This window comes from Harpia harpyja, chromosome 17, assembly GCF_026419915.1.
Source record: "Harpia harpyja isolate bHarHar1 chromosome 17, bHarHar1 primary haplotype, whole genome shotgun sequence".
NCBI lineage: Eukaryota > Metazoa > Chordata > Aves > Accipitriformes > Accipitridae > Harpia > Harpia harpyja.
The window spans coordinates 12,153,582-12,171,661 of record NC_068956.1 but is presented as its reverse complement, the minus strand read 5'-3'; the positions used below and the strand labels follow the sequence as shown (position 1 = coordinate 12,171,661).

Below are 18,080 nucleotides of genomic sequence, written 5' to 3'. Positions count from 1 at the left end.
GCCGCGCACGCGCGGAGAGCTAGACGGCGGAAGAGGACGGTCTTTGTCAAAGTGAGCCCCCGCGCCTCAACCAATGGAGAAGCAGAAGCCGCCCGGGGCGGCCCAATGGGCGCCGCGGCCGCGAGGCCACCCAATCGCCGCCCAGCGCAGGGCGAGGGCGCCCGCCGCGCGATTGGCGGCGGCGCGGGCGGCGTGGGCGGCGATTGGGCGGCGAGTTTTGAAGGCAGGTTTGGCGCGAGGCGGTGATTGGCTGCCGCCGGAGCCCGAGCCCGGGGCGGAGGGAAGGGCGGGGGGCGCGGGGTGACGCCGATGCCGACACCGACACAAGGGGGACGCGGCTCGGCGGCGCGGGCTCTGCGCGGGGCCTAGGGCGGCGGCGGCGGGCGCGGCGCGGCGGAGCGCGGCGCGGCTCCGCTCCGCTCCTCGGCGGCGGCGGCGGCGGCGGCGCGGGCGGCCGCTCCGGCCCTCGCCCCGGCCCTCGCCCCGGCACCTCCCTCTTCCCCTCCCTCGGCCCGCCCGTGTCCGCCCCGCCGGCCGCGGCGCGGATGGCGGCGGCGGCGGCCCCGGCTCTTTATGCCTGCACCAAGTGCAACCAGCGCTACCCCTTCGAGGAGCTCTCCCAGGGCCAGCAGCTGTGCAAGGTGCGGCGGGGGCTGAGGGGGGCGAGCGGGGCAGCGCTCGGCGGGACGGGGCCCCCCGCCACGGGGCCGGGGCTCTCGCAGCCCTGGCGTCCCCGGGGCCGGCAGGAGGAGGCGGGCGGCGGCGGCCCCGGCGCGGGGAGGCAGCCGCCTGCCCGGCGGGGCACGGGCGGCTGGAGGGTTTCGCGGCGGTGGCGGAGCGGGGAGTGACGCCGCTCTTCTCTCCTCAGGAGTGCCGGATCGCCCACCCCATCGTCAAATGCACTTACTGCCGGTCCGAGTTCCAGCAGGAGAGGTAGGGGGAGAAGGCGGGGGGAGAGGGCGCGGAGGAGGGGGGGGTGCCTCCGCCTCGCCCCCAGCGGCACCCGCTGAAGCGCTGCCGCGGGGGCGGACCCGCCGCGGTCCCTGCGCGGGCACCGGCGCCGGCGAGGGCAGAAGTCGGCACCGGCGGAGGCACGGAGGAGGGCTGGGCCGCCGTGCACCGAGGCGGCCGTGCCTGCGCCGGCCGTGCGGGCGAGGGCAGGACCGCGTTAGAGCTGTCGGCTCGCCGTCCGCCGGCTACCGCGGCCGGGGCCGGCGTGTGCGCCTGCCAGTCGCTGCGTGGGAGAAGAGGTTCGAGGCGTGCGCCTGTCGCTGAGTTCAACATTATGCGATTTTGCCTTTAGCAAAACTAATACGATATGCAAGAAGTGCGCCCAAAACGTGAAGCAGTTTGGAACGGTGAGTAGGCTCTCGGCTCCGAATACCGCGCTCGTTCGCGTTTTAAATTAAAAAAAAGTTCTCTTGCAACTAAGCCTCGTATTTGGGGGCGGGGAAGATTACCTCTCAGAAAGTTCTCTTGCGACTAACCTTATTTTTTGGGGGGAAAAAAAAAAGATTATCCTTCAGAAAGGTAATGGAAATTACTGGCAGCTCTCGATTTCCTTCACGGCTTACGGTTTCTTTTTTTCAAATTGAAGTTCAGCGTGGTTCTATGCAGCTTAACGGTTATGTATACTTGTGATATAGCTATTCACAGCAAAAACAATGTTACTTCGCTTTATGCATGTAAAGTTATTCTTTGCATATTCTCCTAAATGCACGCTTGATGGCAGAAAGACCGTTAGCTGTCTGTGTTTTTAATGAGTGGTAAATGTGAAAATCTAATAACACCACATACTTTATATTATGTAAGTCTTAAAAACGTTAAATGCATGTTAATCGTGTTAAGCTATTAAGTAGGAAAGATTTTATGAGTATTAGCTGTATCCACGTTACTTTGCATTTTCTCATCTCAAATTTCAGCTTCAGTTCTGTTAGAAAAATTAATTTTTTAATATATGAATACACCCATTGTATCTGAGCGCCCTGCAGATACTAGTTTATAGAAGGTATCAAGATAATCTTGTTGTGAAACAGAAGCGCGTAACTTCTGTACACTTGACATAAACCATATTAGATGAAACTCAGCTTGTCTGAGAAACGTAACAGCTCTTGGTATGTAGTCGGGCGTTTTGTGAATGTAAATGTAAACCGAACAAAGGACATTCTTTCAAAAGCATAAAATGTAGCAAAATGAAGTGCGAGACAGATCCAACAATGTTTTTTATCGGCAGTTCATCAAAAAAACAGAACTGCATTGAAGATAATCAGCCATTTCTAACCTATGAAAGCTGGCAGCAGTTTTATTTTCCAACAGTGTATTATTCTAGTTGAGTGTATGATCTAAAAGTTGATAACCTGACCTCATGGTATCTGAAGTTGTTTTGGTTTTTTTTCTTTTTCTACGTTTCCTGCAGAATTGCAGGGATCAGGGTACTAATCTTGGAGCTGTGGGGTTATCAAATCCCTGAGTAGTGCAAGAGAGAGGGATGTTTTCAGAAACTTCCAGTCTAAAAAATTACTTGATACTTTTCTTTTAAAGTTTTTAAAGTAAAAATTTTATGGAAAGTCCAGACTGGTTTTGAGCATTGAAGGAACAGCATTTTAGGGGAAGAGTTTAGTACTGAAGATAGAAATGGTCCAAAAAAGGTTCTTTAAGATGGGTTATATGAAGCCCTAGTAGTTTAGAAGCATCGTTGTGCGATTTGAAATACTTGTGTTCGTTACAAAAACTGTAAATGTATTAACTTCAGCTCAATTTACCTGTTTTTCAGCCCAAGCCCTGTCAGTATTGTAACATTATTGCAGCATTTATTGGCACAAAATGTCAGCGTTGCACCAACTCGGAGAAGAAGTACGGCCCACCTCAGACATGTGAACAGTGCAAACAGCAGTGTGCTTTTGATCGCAAAGAGGAGGGAAGAAGGAAGGTAGGCTTTGTTCCACAGCTGTAATGGCTTAGGCTGACAGCAGACAACTTTCCTCCTTTGTAAGAGAGAGATTAGCAGGAATGTATCTTAAGTTCACTAATATTAGATTAGAGTTACTGTGCTGTGCTTCACAATATTTGAATTAAACTTCACAACTTGCGGTTGTTGTGTTAGCTACTGAGCTAACTTACTTTAAAGTAAACCACTCTTCTTTAAAATTAAGCTTAAGCGGAAGCTGACAGTAGCTGGGGAACAGAGGTTAAGCAGCTGAATGGTTCCTGGTGCTTTGATTTTTTTTTTTTTCTTTTTTCCCCCCCCATACATCGGATCTTATCTATGTCCGTAACTCAAATCTGTTGCTTTACCTCTTCTGATTTGTCTGCCTTGCCTTAAAGTACAGCGTCAGAGAGGTGGACTGCTCTGAGCAGCCCTTTGTGTTCTGTTTTCTTAAATAGCTTTGGTGAGTGCCACTTTCTCATTCCAGAAGGTGCTGAGGAAATGACCTCAAAAGCCTCTTGCCTGAACCCAAGAATAATGCTGTTTTTACAGAAATTACTTGGTACAAGTAGCACGTTGGCTGGACATCTTGATTCTGCCTGGAATGCGATGGGTTGAGAGAGGGTACATGGTGTCTAAACTAAGAACGATTTGTCCCTGTAAAAAGTTATTGTCACTTCTGTGATACAGAGCGAGTCCAACATTTGCTAAGACTGCTTTCTAGTATAACTTTAAATGGCAAAAAGAAATGGTGTAAGATTCACTTTACTAAAAGTTAACATGCATACGTTGGAGATGTGTTAGTGCTGTTTCATACCAAAGAGATGTCTGGGTTTTTCCCAAAGATAACAGATGAAGTGAAACAAATTTTTCTTGCGAATATTGAAATATATGTTTCTAGTGCAAGTATACTTGGGAAAAAAAAAACAAACCCTGCTATGAATTATTTCCCAAAAGGTTGATGGAAAGTTGTTGTGTTGGCTCTGCACACTGTCCTACAAGAGAGTGCTACAGAAGACAAAAGAACAGAGGAAGAGCCTAGGATCTTCACATTCTAACTCCTCATCCTCATCTCTTACTGAGAAAGACCAGCATCATTCAAAACACCACCACCATCACCATCATCATCATCGTCACAGCAGCAGTCATCATAAGTAAGTATTTAAAAAATTGAAGTAGCAGTTGGTACCTCTTCCTCTTCTGTGTTCTGTTAGTACTGAGATCAAATCAAAGGAAATAAGAAATGCTGTTTAAAACATGGCATCAAAAGCAGTAGCAGAATGTTGTTCTTCCATGGTCTGTCAAAGTCCTTGTATTCTTACAGTATGGGTGCAGGGAGGTCACCAAAAAGCAGAAATTCTTAGTGATCATCAAATTAGTCAATGTTAAAATTGGTAGTAAGTCTAGAAAAGAAACCCATGGAATGGCTACAGAAACGAGTTCCTTGGGGATAAACTTGAATTTGGCTTTCTAAGCAGTAACTGCTGTGTGGTAACTGCTATTCTACATGCATTTACCATGGGTTAAAAGGTGTGTATCAGAAGTGAGCACAGAAGAGCTACTTCGCTCAGAATCTCCACCCTAACTTGCTTCATTCCGATATGTTTGTGCACACATACTTGCAGATAAACGGAGAAGCAGAAGCAACTGTGTGGGATCACCCTCAGTCTATGACCAGTTTGTATCTCTGCTAGTTTTTATAATCAAATCTTGCAGGAATAGGCAGTTTGTGAGTGGCTGTGATGAAGACATAGGAAAATAACACTGTCAGTTCAGTTAGTGGCGCTCTGGTAACATTTCAGACAGTTTTGTCGTATCCTCTGCAACTTTTCTCATTGTGCCATCTCTGGCCGTGGCATACGCAGCATACCAACCTTAACGTACAAACCCAGTTTATTTAGTCATAAATGCCAGAATTGATTTGGCTTTTATGCTGGTATAATAGTAGTCATGATTCTTATTTCATTGGTAGGCTTATGGCAGCCTAACTTTAGAACTACTTATTTTATTTTTTGTGTTGGATAGTAAATACTAGTGCTGCAATGGTAATGACCCTGACCCCAGACACACAAACACTTCCATTCTAGGTTTCGCTTTTCTAGTGCTTATAATTTTCCATTTTGACTGAAACTTGCCTGACTAAATGTGACTTAAAGATAGAAGGAAAATCAGCTGGAATGATATTGGGAATGAGGAGAAGAGAAATGCACTTACTTTCACTTAAAAAAAGAGAAGAGTAAGATTTGGTTTTTTAGGAATTAGAAGAAGAATATTATTCTTGTCATGCTGAGAGTTATTGTACTACTCCTGTTCTTTCAAATCTCTGCTGAAAATTGAGTTACAACAAGCTAAATCTAATTTGATGCATGTGGCAGAGATACAGTAAGGATTAAATACAAAAAAAAGTTAGCTCTTTACTACAGAGTAGAGCTTCTAATATACTCAAGAGTTATAAAAGTAAGCATATCTCTATATGGATCACAATGTTCCTGGTTTGGCGCCTTTTTTTCTGTAGGCTCCCATGGGTCCATTGCTTCTGGTCCAATAAATACGACTTTTTTTCCCTATCCATTTCAGTTATTGTTAAGATGAGTCAATAGAGACAATGAGGTAGAAATATAGATTCATTGAACTATTTCATTCAGTGCAATCTTTGAAATGCTACCCTTCCTATATCAATGGTATTTATTAGTTGCTTTTGAAATTATTGAAAACAAATGTTTACACCTGAGAAGCAGTTATTTTCAGGAATCCAAAACTTAACTTTGCTCTTATGCTGCCACATAAGCACCACTTCACACAGCGTTCATATGGCAGTATGGGAATCCCAGGAATGCTGCTTTAGACCAGCTTGCTGAGTACAAGATGAGCAATATAAAGTTCACAAAAATTGGGAGGTACCAGCAAAAAGGTTTAGCCATCAGTCTTGAAGTCTACCCCTTGTGTCTTAGAATAGTGTAAACATTTAGCCAAGAAATATTTTTATAGCATCCTGACATGGTAAAAGTGGTCATGAATATGACAGATCATACGACTGTCCAGCTGAAAATTCATAATTGTTAACTTTATTAAAAAAAAAGGGGGGGGGGTTGTGGCTTTTTCTCAAGTACAGATAACATTCACATAAACTTAGAAATAATGGCATGTTTGGTCAGTTACCAAGTACATTTCACATATTTCAGAATCAGCAATCTGAGTCCAGAACAAGATCAGGGACTATGGAAACAGAGGTAAATATGATATTATTTATTAATTTCCTTTTAATTTATCTTGCAGTTTTCATTTAAAGGACTTCTTTTCTTGCATTTCTGGCTAGTCTCTAGCATTCCAGTTAGGAGCATGAGTTAGTTATTTTACATGTACCAAATGGTGATATTAGAGAGTTATATAGTATGAGGCTTTAGGTTTACATTTTGTTTGATTTCAGCCATAAATCCTCTGCAGCTATTCAGAATGAAACTCCAAAGAAAAAACCCAAACTGGAATCCAAGCCATCAAATGGAGATAGGTAAAGTTATATTTTTGTAAAGCTGAGCCATTTCAACCAAATAGAGCACTGATTTGTGGCCAGTTGCTTCTTTTCTTTTTTTTTTTTTTTTTTTTTTTGTCTGAAGAATGAGGGAGGTAAAACTATTGTCCAGCCAGACAGATTGTTGGGTAGCATCTGAGTGCTGTCAGTCAACTAAATGACTTTATTAGCAGAAAACTGGCGCTGTTTTCCTGCTTTTAAGCTGCTTGGGGCAAAATTAAATAAAGCTTATGTGCGAGGCAACAGTTATCAACGAAACAGTATTCCCTGACATTGGTGGTTTGTTGATTAGATGCAGGGTTGAACCTGCTGCTTTAAGCTGACGTAGTGTATAGAGAAGTCTTTTGGACCTTAATGTGTGAGATTGAATCTCTCTTCTGTCTCTGGCCAAACAGTTGGAATAAAAAGAAAAGTGGCTGCTTCAGTCAAAAGGTGTTTGTCCCCCTCAAAGCTAATACTTAATTATATTTCTGCAGGTGTATGTAATGTGTGCCATTAGTAAGGTAATTTGCCAGTTGCATCCATTTCTGTCAGGTACATACTTTTTTTGCATTAGTCCTTAAGGATGTTTGTAGAAATATTAATTACCCAATTTGAAATTTAAAAAAACTACTGTTTTTTTCTATTGATGTTGTGAGTAACTATTGTTTTTTACTTTTAGTAGCTCTATAAATCAGTCAGCAGACAGTGGAGGAACTGACAACTTCGTCCTCATAAGTCAGCTGAAAGAAGAAGTAATGTCACTTAAACGTCTTCTGCAGCAAAGGGATCAGACTATTTTAGAAAAAGATAAAAAGGTAAAAGTTGCATCTGCTTAATAAGAACTTTATCATTTTTTTTCTATTTTGTAGACTCCTAACAATGTCAAAATGGTGAGATAAAACAAAAATCAGATACAATTTTTTTTATATAGCAACTAATCGGATCTTACCATTTAAAGGACAAGTTTGGGACTTTTGTATCATGACTATGTTTTGGCTCTAAGTCAAAAAGGAATTAATCTTACCTCACTTTAGCCATCTAGAAGACAGCCATCTAGAAGCTAGCCATCTGGTTCACTGTTGCTCAGGCTGCGTGCCTCAGGTGATAGATAAAATGTCAGACAGTGGTTTGTATGTTTTATATATTCTAAACTGAGTCATGCCAAAAATCCCAGATACCTACATGGGTTGATGGGCACACAAGATAAGAGGAGGATTAAGAGTAGTAACCATTCTGAGTTTACGTGTACAGTGTTTGACAATGAAGTGTTTTGACTTTAAAAGATTGGTAGCATATGTGTAGTGTAGGTTATCAAGTCTTTGTGGATGGTCAGAGACTAGGAGAAAAGCTTGGATTAGATGCCTGGCAGTCAATAAAAGTTAAGCGAAATACTCAGCCCCAAATGGCTGCAGTGAAATCATACAAGATACCCTTCAAACAATCTAATGACAAACAAGAGAAAGAACTACAAATATGTACTTTGCTCTGCCTTTATGAGAGCTTATTTCTCTGCCATCTGATGAACTATGTGCTTTTAAGACACTGTAATGGTGGCTCTAGAATGTTCAGGATTGAGTGGATTATGGAATTGTATTAAAAATAAATTTACTGTATTTTCAAGTAAAATTTTGAGTATAGATGCATTGTGTCCTATCAAAACATTGATGGTTAAGAAAGGCTCATTGATCCTGAAAGGAAAATGCTTCCACTTTTAAACCATAGTTCAGTATCTTCATTTCTACACTTAAATGTGTTGTGTAAAGCATAATGAACATTTTTTCGTTTATGTCACTGTTATAGTATACCTAGTGTTGGAAGTACTTGCTATTCAAGGCTTTAAGCGGTTAATGTGAAAGAGCTGAACAGTCTGTCATGGATTCTCTTTAGGTATTTTCTTCAAAGGACAGACATTAAGGCCCTGATCTCTCTCTTATGAAGCCAGTAGAAGATCATGAGTCAGTAGGAAGTTCACTTATCTCTTTTTATATTTGATCCACTGGGCAAAGCTAACAAAAGGGTTAGGTAAGGAAATGTCACCTACTTCTGCGTAACCACTGCAGTAACTTGTTTTGTGCTGTTTCCATAGGGAGAGCATCTACTAATTTTAATATCCCCACTGCTAAAACTATTTATTTGACCTCAGAGTTCTTTGAACTTAAAGCTCCTTCAGGCATGAATTATTTACTTTCTTCAGCTGCTGCGGGGGGGAGAAAAGCTGAACCTATAGTACAATGTTTCCATAGCTGAAAAATTTACAACAAATGAATGTACTGCAGATTTTTTTTGTCTGCGAGATAGTAAATGTAAAAATATGTAGTGGGATAAAAACCTGAGGCAGACCTGTGTGAGATTCCTATTAATATTTTGTCCCAAGATTTGTGTATGGACAACATTTGAACAGTTTGGAGTGCTCCAAAAGAAAAACCTCTAAAATATATAATGCATGGCAAGAAAAACAACTCAGTACACCAGCTTTACAGACAATCCTCATCATTTTTTGTTACGAGTCAAGATCTCAGCCATATCATTACCAGTGCTTATTGTTTGCAGTACTAGCCTTGTTTTGCTTTCTGGACAAAATGTTAGTGAGACACCAAGACATTACTGTGGGGCCCTGAGACTTGATCATTAGGAAGAGACCACACTTCACTGAATGTTCACAGGTAGTGTGTTTGCTCATCTCATCTAGTTGCCTATTTTACTATGGTGCAATACTACCGCTAGTTTTTTGGTATTTAGTTTGTGGTATGTGGTTTTGTACTGGATCCCCTGGAATTTACAACAGCCGTAAGTACATACCTTGAGCAACAGTCTGTGTACAGTGAGGTATATATATCCTTGTATCAAGATACCTGCACTTTATTTAGGACCATTTGATTGACAGTTCTTTTGAATACCTTGTTTCACTACATGTGATTTTACACATCTAAGGTTGATAATAGCAGTCTTGGTAGTCGTTTTTGGAATGTATGCTCTGGTTTGTTATAGTGGGCTCCCTTGCTAGCAAAGACGCTCCATTTCCTGGTAAATCCAAATTGACCAGAGAGGTTCAAAATAGCTTGGTGAATCTGAGATGCTTTCTGGAACTAAACTTTTTTAAAGAAGTGGTTCCTAAAATTTCTAGGTCCATATACAACAAACTGTTAGTAGTTCACCCAGCTGCACATGCTTCCAGAAGAAGTGTTCAGCTGCTTGGATAGAAGCATGTATCACAATTTAGAAACACCTGCCTTAGTGTATGTTATCTGGATCTCTGCCTGTCTCAGGAGAGACCCAGTGGCAGCAATACTACAGCATACACTCAGAATTAAATCCTGAGTTAAATTGTTTTAATTACACATTTCTAATAACACTGTTGAATTCACTGTTGTTGTGGATCGAAAAGCAATGAAACTCTGGAACATATACTTCTGTTTAGGACAAATTGTAGCGTAAAAGGACACAAATGAATCCTTTCTGGTTTAGTATGGAAGATTTTTCATGTGTTACCGTACCATATAACTGAAGAGATATAACTGAAGATTGTGATAAGGATCTCACAGCTGAAAGAACAGCTAAGATTATAAATCATTAGTCTTGTATTTGAATTTTTTTTGTTGAGGATTAACCTTCTTTATACCAAATCCTGAGCAAACAATATGGTTATATAAGTAGAGTTGTTTTCTTCATATAAAATAGACATACTTACTTTTCCAAGCTACTTCTGAAGTACTGAGCTGTCAGTACTACAATAGTAAATAAATAACAGTGTTTCCTGAGATTCCTGAGGCTTGCATAAAGATTTCACAGATTGAGTAGAAGATGTATACTGTAGCAGTCCAAGGAATCTCCATAGAATTTGTGTTTTTAGTTGACAGAACTGAAGGCAGACTTCCAGTACCAGGAGTCTAACTTGAGGACAAAGATGAACAGTATGGAGAAAGCTCACAAGGAAACTGTGGAACAGTTGCAGGTGAGTAATTGCTTATCAATACTTGAGAAATACTTCAGATGGAATTATACATTCAGGCTGTTCACTCATGGCAATGAAATAGTACCAAGTTCTTGGATGGTCAAGGTCTTGAGTGCTTTCTAACTTTGAGATAGATGCTTACCTCACATGCTTTCTCAAAGGTTATGTTATTTTTTTCTGTTCTCTGATATTTAATCAGTTGTCAGCATGCTATTGATCTGATTTAAGGGCTCAGTGTTAACACAATTGACAGTTAAATGTCTCTTGTTAAAGCATACTTTATCAGGAAGAAAGCCTGAATTTAGTTGCCTTCTAAATCACAGACTGAACAGATACTCAGTGCAACACCTCAGATACTAAATTTTGCAACACAGGAAATGTAGTTACCTTTTTCTGTTAAAGATACATGTACAAATCTTTGAAAAGTGCTAATATTCTCAGCATGGTCATTTTGGGAATTTGTTTTGTAAATGCAATGGGAAATTAGTGCATGACACTACTGAGACGTTTCAGTAATTCATAAAATTTTTTATCTGTATTGCAGGCCAAAAACAGAGAGCTACTCAAACAGGTTGCAGCGTTGTCAAAGGGTAAAAAGTTTGATAAAAGTGGGAGTATACTAACATCTCCTTGAGGAACTGGCTATTGATGGGGTTTGCTACTCAGTGTAAATTTGAGTGATTCTGTGAAGCCCTTAAAATCCTGTGTAGTGGAAAAAAATATTTTTGCACACCAGATTAGTTGGCATGTTTCCTACACGTTTTTATAATTAATATGCAGCTTTTTTTAGTTACTGTTCAGATGAAATACTTCAACTGGCTTGAAGAATGTTTTTATTTTTTTGATATTGGAAACTTTTTGCCAGCAATAGTATTAAACAATTGCATAGAGAACATAGCAGTGCTCTCTCTAAAAGGACAACATGCAATAACAAACTAGGTGTACTTTTTACAAAGCAGCAACTGAGTCTTTTCAACTACACTGATGTCAGCCAAAAGTTCATGAAACTGCAGTGACACTGAACACTGGTTTCTGGCAACTGTTCTTTTACTTTGTATCAAAATATAAATTTAGAATGGAAATCATGGTGCTCTCAAGTGAAATTAAAAAAAGGCATATATGTATGTGTAAATACAACTGTAACGGTTATATTCTTAGTTATAACAAGTAATTAGTGTTTTACATTCTTGTGATAGGGATTTACTGAAAGATTATCTATTGTACAGTAACAGAGGCAGTGTGGTTTTTGTAAGATTTACTGTAGATTTTTCTTGCAAGTGCCTTTCTCCAACTGTTTATTTATAGGAATGTTGGTATTTTGTACATAAGGTTTTTATGTTTTAAAATCATGTTTAATAAATGTTTTATGTAAATATAAATGTGTGTACAGAGGAGTCTGAAACAAAGATCGAAGTGGCTAGTGCAGTGCTTGAAGCAGCATTAAGAGCTAGCTAATTGATGGACAGTGAGTATTGGCTTTAGATAACCTTTGTAGCTTGTGTCTGTGAGGTGTAGAATTTTGTTAGTGCTGCTCATGCCAAACACTTCCTGAACAAAAAACGAAATGTTTTTTGCCACACTGGAGTTTAGTAGTTTGTTTATATATTTTTCCCGTTTGGCACAGCGCTAATTTTAATTCCATAGCAGACATTGTACTCCCAATGTTACATCCTTAATTAGTGATATACACTCAAAGTTTTAAGAAAATTTATTCCCATTGTCTGATTTAATGTACTTAGTTGTAACTTATGGTGGTTCTTCTTGATGAATTGCAAGATTCTCATCCCCCAGTAAAGATACACAATGAGAAAAGAGTAGCCAAAACTGATGGTCTTGAAATTAATTAAGGGAGTGGATGTGGTGTCAAAGGGTGGGTTGTTTTAATGTTTTGGGTAGATTTTGATTCTAAATTACATCAGTTTAAGTTTAGCTCCGCTCCTACTGGACATTAGTCATATTCAGAAATTTCAGTTAGACATAATTTAGTATACCCCAAGGTCTCTGTTCAGGAAGGTGAGTTACGAATCAGCATAAAGTGAAGTAGACTTACGTAAGTAAAGGTTTAGTTCAGCTCTGAGTACTGATTGGTAACAGGGTAACTGCTTATATTTCAGTAAGCTTAATCATGTAGAATAAGCTACACACCTTTTAATTAACTAAAATCTGAAGTTCCTTGGCTGTCCACCCATGTACTGAACTATGAATACCTTTTCAGTAGTTCAAACAAGTTCCAGCAGTAACAGACTACTGAATAATTTGAAAAAATCACGCTATCTTTTTTCATATGGTATACGTGTATTTTTATACCCTAAAATCAATTTTGTATGTTTATAAATGTTCTTCTTTAAACTTGCTAAACTAGGGTAGAGAATGCTGCTATCCTTTGGGGGGTGTTGTTATTTTTTTTAATATACAAATTTATGACTTTCTTTAATTCAGATTTAGTATTTTGATAATTTTTTTTTTTCCAGTTGAGCGGTGACCCATGTTTGGTGAAATTGGTTTTAAAACACAGAAATGCATAGCAAATTGAAATGTTTGAATTAAGGTCACTTAATGATATCTGTTCAAACTGCAGTGAGGACAATTTAAAGGAACAAACTGAAGTTCTATATTAGAAGTAATTGACTTTATAAATCCCAGTCTGAAAAATTTTTAGGGGCTTCACAGTGTTTTGTTCTAATTAAATACCTGTGGGTTTTCTTCCATAATCTAATTTTTAACATGAATTTTTTTAAAGTTCTAAACTAGCCAACTGAATCCCAGTCCTGAAAATAGTGTCCTGGAGCTGTAGATTATTGACATAATAAACTGATGTTCTTTAAACGTGGATCTGCGAGGAGATTGTTGTACTGTATTGTGCTTTATAGCCTGTTTCCAGATGTTGATTAGCATTGAACAGTAATGGCCATTTTGGCTCAAGTTATTTATGTATTTTAAGCCTGTGAATATTGCAGCCCCCTTTTAGATAGTATGTCTAAATACGCGTTCTGCAGTGAAGCTATTCAGCTGTCCACATGTATAGACTATTGAAATACTGTACTGGCACACATCTGACCGTTGACATTTTGTACCTTTTCTAAATCCAATGTTTCACAATAAAATCTTGTCAAAACATTAATCTGTCCTTTTAAAATTATTCAGAAATGCCTATTTCATGTTAATCCTTTACACTATGTCACTCACTAAAAGCCTGTGGCCAAAAAAAGGCAGAATTTAATATTTACATTTAGTATTTAGATTTCTGGGAAGATAGACACCTTGGGCAGTCTACAAATTGTAACAAATGAGAACTTCAGATTAATTTCTCTCAAGAAAATATTTTGGTTTTCTGCAACAGGATTATAATACATAGAAATATTTTCTCATAGAGAAGAAGAAGAAAACCTTAAGGTTTGCCATCTAGTGACATTTAATAAAGGCTTCAACAGGCTTTTTATATTCTGATTAAAATCAGCACTTGTGTTTAGAAGTACCTGAATTTCAGTCTTAGTCTGTTAACCATAAGATTGTTCTTCCTTTGTATACATTGTGTACAAGTTAGGTGATTCTGAGATTCAGAGTGACCTTATTAATTTCTATGTCCGTTCCCTATCTGTCGGGAGTTAGGTGCCCGCACCAACATGCTGCCAGCTGTCAGTCACGGTGGCTTCTAGCGTTTAGAGCACTTGTGCTGCAATTTGTAGATCTCATTTTATGTTTTTCTCAGCAATCAATCTTCATCTTTCCACAATCCAGCAGAATTCTTCTCATTTAAGTTCAGAATGAAAAAAAAAACAACCCAACCCAAACTCCCCCCCAAACCAACAAGAGAGTAAGATTCTGTAGCTTTCTGGTCAAGGCAATTATCTAGAAGGGGAATCTTTGAGTTTCAGAGCTCCGCTCTTAAAACGGTGTATATTTTATGTTAGGTATAGTAATGAATAATATGCTATTCTATTATTGAATTGCTCTTAGCCTCATTTTAACGCAAATTTGCAGTGGCCTTGTTGAAGTCATTTATTCTTAAAGCTGAGAGCAAGTCAAAACCATGTGTGGTACCTAGTTTAGACACGGCTTCCGTGTGACACATGCAAAACTTGTACAACTGGCCATGTGTCGTGGTTTAACCGCAGCTGGCAACCAAGCACCGTGCAGCCGCTCAGTCGCTTCCCCCCCACCCAGTGGGATGGGGGAGAGAATCAGAAGGGTAAAAGTGAGAAAACTCGTGGGCTGTGGTAAAGACAGTTTAATAGGTAAAGCAAAAGCCGCGCACACAAGCAAAGCAAAACCAGGAATTCATTCCCCACTTCCCATGGGCAGGCAGGTGTTCAGCCATCTCCAGGAAAGCAGGGCTCCAGCACGCCTGACGGTGACTTGGGAAGACGAACACCGTCACTCCGTCCCCCTGCCTCCTTTTTCCCCCAGCTTTATATGCCGAGCATGATGTCCTATGGTCTGGAATATCCCTTGGGTCAGTCGGGGTCAGCTGTCCCAGCTGTGTCCCCTCCCAATTCCTTGTGCCCCCCCCAGCCTCCTCACTGGTGGGGTGGGGTGAGAAGCAGAAAAGGTCTTGGCTCTGGGTAAGCCCTGCTCAGCAGGAATGAAAACATCCCTGTGTTATCAGCGCTGTTTTCAGCACAAATCCAAAGCACAGCGCTATACCAGCTACTATGAAGAAAATTGACTGTATTCCAGCCAAAACCAGCACAGCATGTAACAGATTGACTCCCTTAAAGAGATTTGCATCATTTGAAGCAAATTTCCTTAAAGAAGATTTAAATTCATATGACTTGTGTATAGGCACTTAGGCGGTTCTTTATGGTCTTCAGTAGCTTCAGAAGCTCTGAATCCATACTGATTTTTGAAAACACTGAAGTTTATGATGGCAAACTATAATCTTAACTAACTTTTTAAAATGGAGTAAAAGCTGTTCATGTCAGTTTTGTTCCTTCAAGTGAGTTACTAAAACATCAGTTCAGTTGAAAATACTGCAATAGAAGATACATTTTTCTCATATATCATGTGCAATTCCTTTAGCTTTCCTCATGGAAAAGGTATTGATGTATAAAATTATTTCTGTTGAATCCCACAGAAGAAGTAGGGGGAATCAGGCAAGGGGATTATTGAGATGGAAAGAGGAGGTCTTTGAGGTGCTCCTAGAGAAAGAAGAAGGGTCATGGAGGTGTAAGGGCTAATGGAGAAGAGAAACCTCTGAGATACCATATGCCTCATTTAAGTGATGTACTGAATCTCATGGTTGGGGTTTTTTTTTCAAGACACGTTATCTGTGTATGTTCAAAAATGGCAACTCTTCAAGGTAAAATGCAGCATTGCTTAACGGAGTTTTTTGTTTTAGTGATACTGGAGTCCAAATTTGAGAAATGAACAGAATAAACAGCTTGATTAAATTGAAACATAAAGATGTACAATGTAAAATCTATCTTATAAGCAGTTAGTCATGCTGTTTAGGCCCAGAAAAAAATAGGTGAAACTGTAACAGAGTACTGTATACCATTGCCACAGCTGGGTAACGGTGCAAGTTTCAACATATGACTTGAACTTTCTGTCTGTCTGTTCTTACACATTAGGCAGAAATTTTCCTTGAAGATATGTCACTCACCAGCACATGAATCATTGACATTTTCCCTTGCTTTAGCCCAAACAGAAAGCAAGTCTGGATTTGTCCATTTACCTTTAAAAATGTCCATTATAGTATGCTGGCACTGTTCTAACTGGCCGCCTTCTGGCAATTTCTCTTCTGTATCTCTCCTTCTGGTGGGTAAAGGCAATTTTGCATTTTGACTGAAGGGGGTTTAAGTACCACGGGCGCTGATGTGCTAAACAAGCCAGGTAAATGTAGAGATTTGTTTGCAGATTTTCCTTTTGCTAAGACTTTCTGACTCTTGGAGTACTTGGATAAGCTCATTTATTTTTAATTGTCAATTGGAAATGAGGCGTTCCAGCTTCTGAAGAATGCTAAAGGCTGAAGATAAACGTGTATCATCTTTGCATACAAAAAGGTCAGTCTTGGAAGCATAAGCAGAAGACTGCTTTCATAGTGACTTGTTTTGATTACAGAAGGCTTGTGGACAAAAATAAATTGGACCAACAAATAGGTCAGAGTTGCTTTGGACCACGGTGATCTTATTACAGGTTGGGTCACAGGAATGTGATACATTCCTACTAGGGCTTCTGCAGGTATTAGAATTTGCAGCCTAAGTTGATTTTTACTTCCAACTGCACACCCCTCTCACCCCCTTTTTAAGAACTTATAGCAATTTATTTTGAACTGAATGCTGAAAACCCGGAGATATTTTTTCTTATTTGAATCAACAGATAAATGCATTTTGCTTTATTTCAATAAAAGGTGTAGCGCATTCACAATTTATCCATCATCAGGTACATCAAATCATGTCTTTTCATTTTATGGAAATCTTGAAGGTCAGTTGTATTTATAGGTGTTCCTTGAGAAACTTTTTAAACTTTCTTAGACAACTCTTTGCATAGTGGTTTATTTTCTGCAGAATCATGTGTTAATTTCCCCTTACATGTGTATGCTCAAAATTCCACTGCAGCATAAGTGATAGAATTATTTCCTGGAATGTTTTTGTCCAGCCGTGGTCTGCTCTTGAAAATAGTTTGTGACTATATTGATTAGAATTCAACTTATAAAAATTTATTATTAACTAATAAAAATACGTTGAACCAATTTACTAACAGAAAAGTGTCTTTTTCAGGTAGAGATTATTCCTCTTGTTGGATGTGAATGTAAAGTGAGGCATTTTCCTTCATTTAAGGAGGAGAACTGTACCACTTACATTAGTATGTTTACGGGTATGATGTATTAGAACACAAAAAACCTTCCAAAAAGGGGAAGAGTTGAAAGGCTGCATTTGCTAGAATAACTTAAATCACTGCTGAAAGGCTAATACGTTAGTCTAGCTGACTGCACTGAAACAGTCTAGTAGCGCTTGTGCAACCTGTTGCAGTGCTATAGTTGCACAGCATGTTACCAAATGCAGCTGGGAATAGTAATTTCAATCATTCCTTCAGGATCTACAAGAATTTGCTTGCTGGTCACTTACCTGACTCGGGGTGTAGCATTCATTAAAGTTATCGTAGTTCAAGATACCTTTATATCTTACAACAATAACATCCACGAAAGTAGAGTGAGCACTCAATTCTTCCTCTTACTGGAAAGGCATGAGATTATCTTCCGTAAAAAAAAACCAAATTGCCTTGCAAGGTGCAGTTGAAACTTAATTCCTGTGTTCCTTGGTTGAAGATCCTGCAGTCTTTCTCCTGTAATAAATCCGCTCCAGTTTTTAGGGTGTGATTAGAAGTCCCTAGTGCTTTTCCCTCTTGTTTTGCATTAAAGGTAATGATACATAAAGACTTTTTTTAAAGCAAAAATACCTTTGGATCTTGTTTACCAAAAGTGATGGAATGAACCTCTTCCCTTCCTTCTTAAATGCTAAATTTAGTAAGAGAAAATAGAGCTAAATAGGCATGGCTGCCTACATAAGTTTAGCCACTAGATGCTGCTCAAACCACACAGTTTCTCAGAAGCGTATGGCTGTAAGTGCTTTCTGCGCACCGTCAGGCCTCCACAGTGGAGAGCTGTTCCCGTTCAGACACAATACTGATGCTAAAATGAGAATATCCTAAATACTGAAAGAGTTGTACTTTGGAATATATTTTAGAAAATT

At 39.8% G+C, this 18,080-nt stretch overlaps 1 protein-coding gene across 8 annotated transcripts; it reads left to right on the top strand.

Moving 5' to 3' along the window:
- Nucleotides 1-386: 386 nt before the first annotated feature.
- On the top strand, nucleotides 387-13,510 carry FAM76B (family with sequence similarity 76 member B). Of its 8 annotated transcripts, none has more exons than XR_008238954.1 (10): nucleotides 387-641; nucleotides 869-933; nucleotides 1,304-1,358; nucleotides 2,774-2,929; nucleotides 3,884-4,080; nucleotides 6,109-6,156; nucleotides 6,354-6,434; nucleotides 7,117-7,252; nucleotides 8,325-8,459; nucleotides 10,288-10,390. XR_008238954.1 is itself a non-coding variant. In XM_052812778.1 (10 exons), exons 1-10 carry the CDS (start codon nucleotides 546-548, stop codon nucleotides 11,021-11,023), a joined length of 1,023 nt encoding a protein of 340 aa, XP_052668738.1. In that variant the 5' UTR covers nucleotides 387-545; the 3' UTR covers nucleotides 11,024-13,510. The 8 variants fall into 8 exon arrangements, 7 of the variants coding, with proteins under 7 accessions (XP_052668738.1, XP_052668740.1, XP_052668739.1 ...); XM_052812778.1 differs by lacking the exon at nucleotides 8,325-8,459 and adding an exon at nucleotides 10,934-13,510 and having other exon boundaries at nucleotides 7,120-7,252; nucleotides 10,288-10,389; XM_052812777.1 differs by lacking the exon at nucleotides 8,325-8,459 and adding an exon at nucleotides 10,934-13,510 and having other exon boundaries at nucleotides 393-641; nucleotides 10,288-10,389.
- Nucleotides 13,511-18,080: the final 4,570 nt, after the last annotated feature.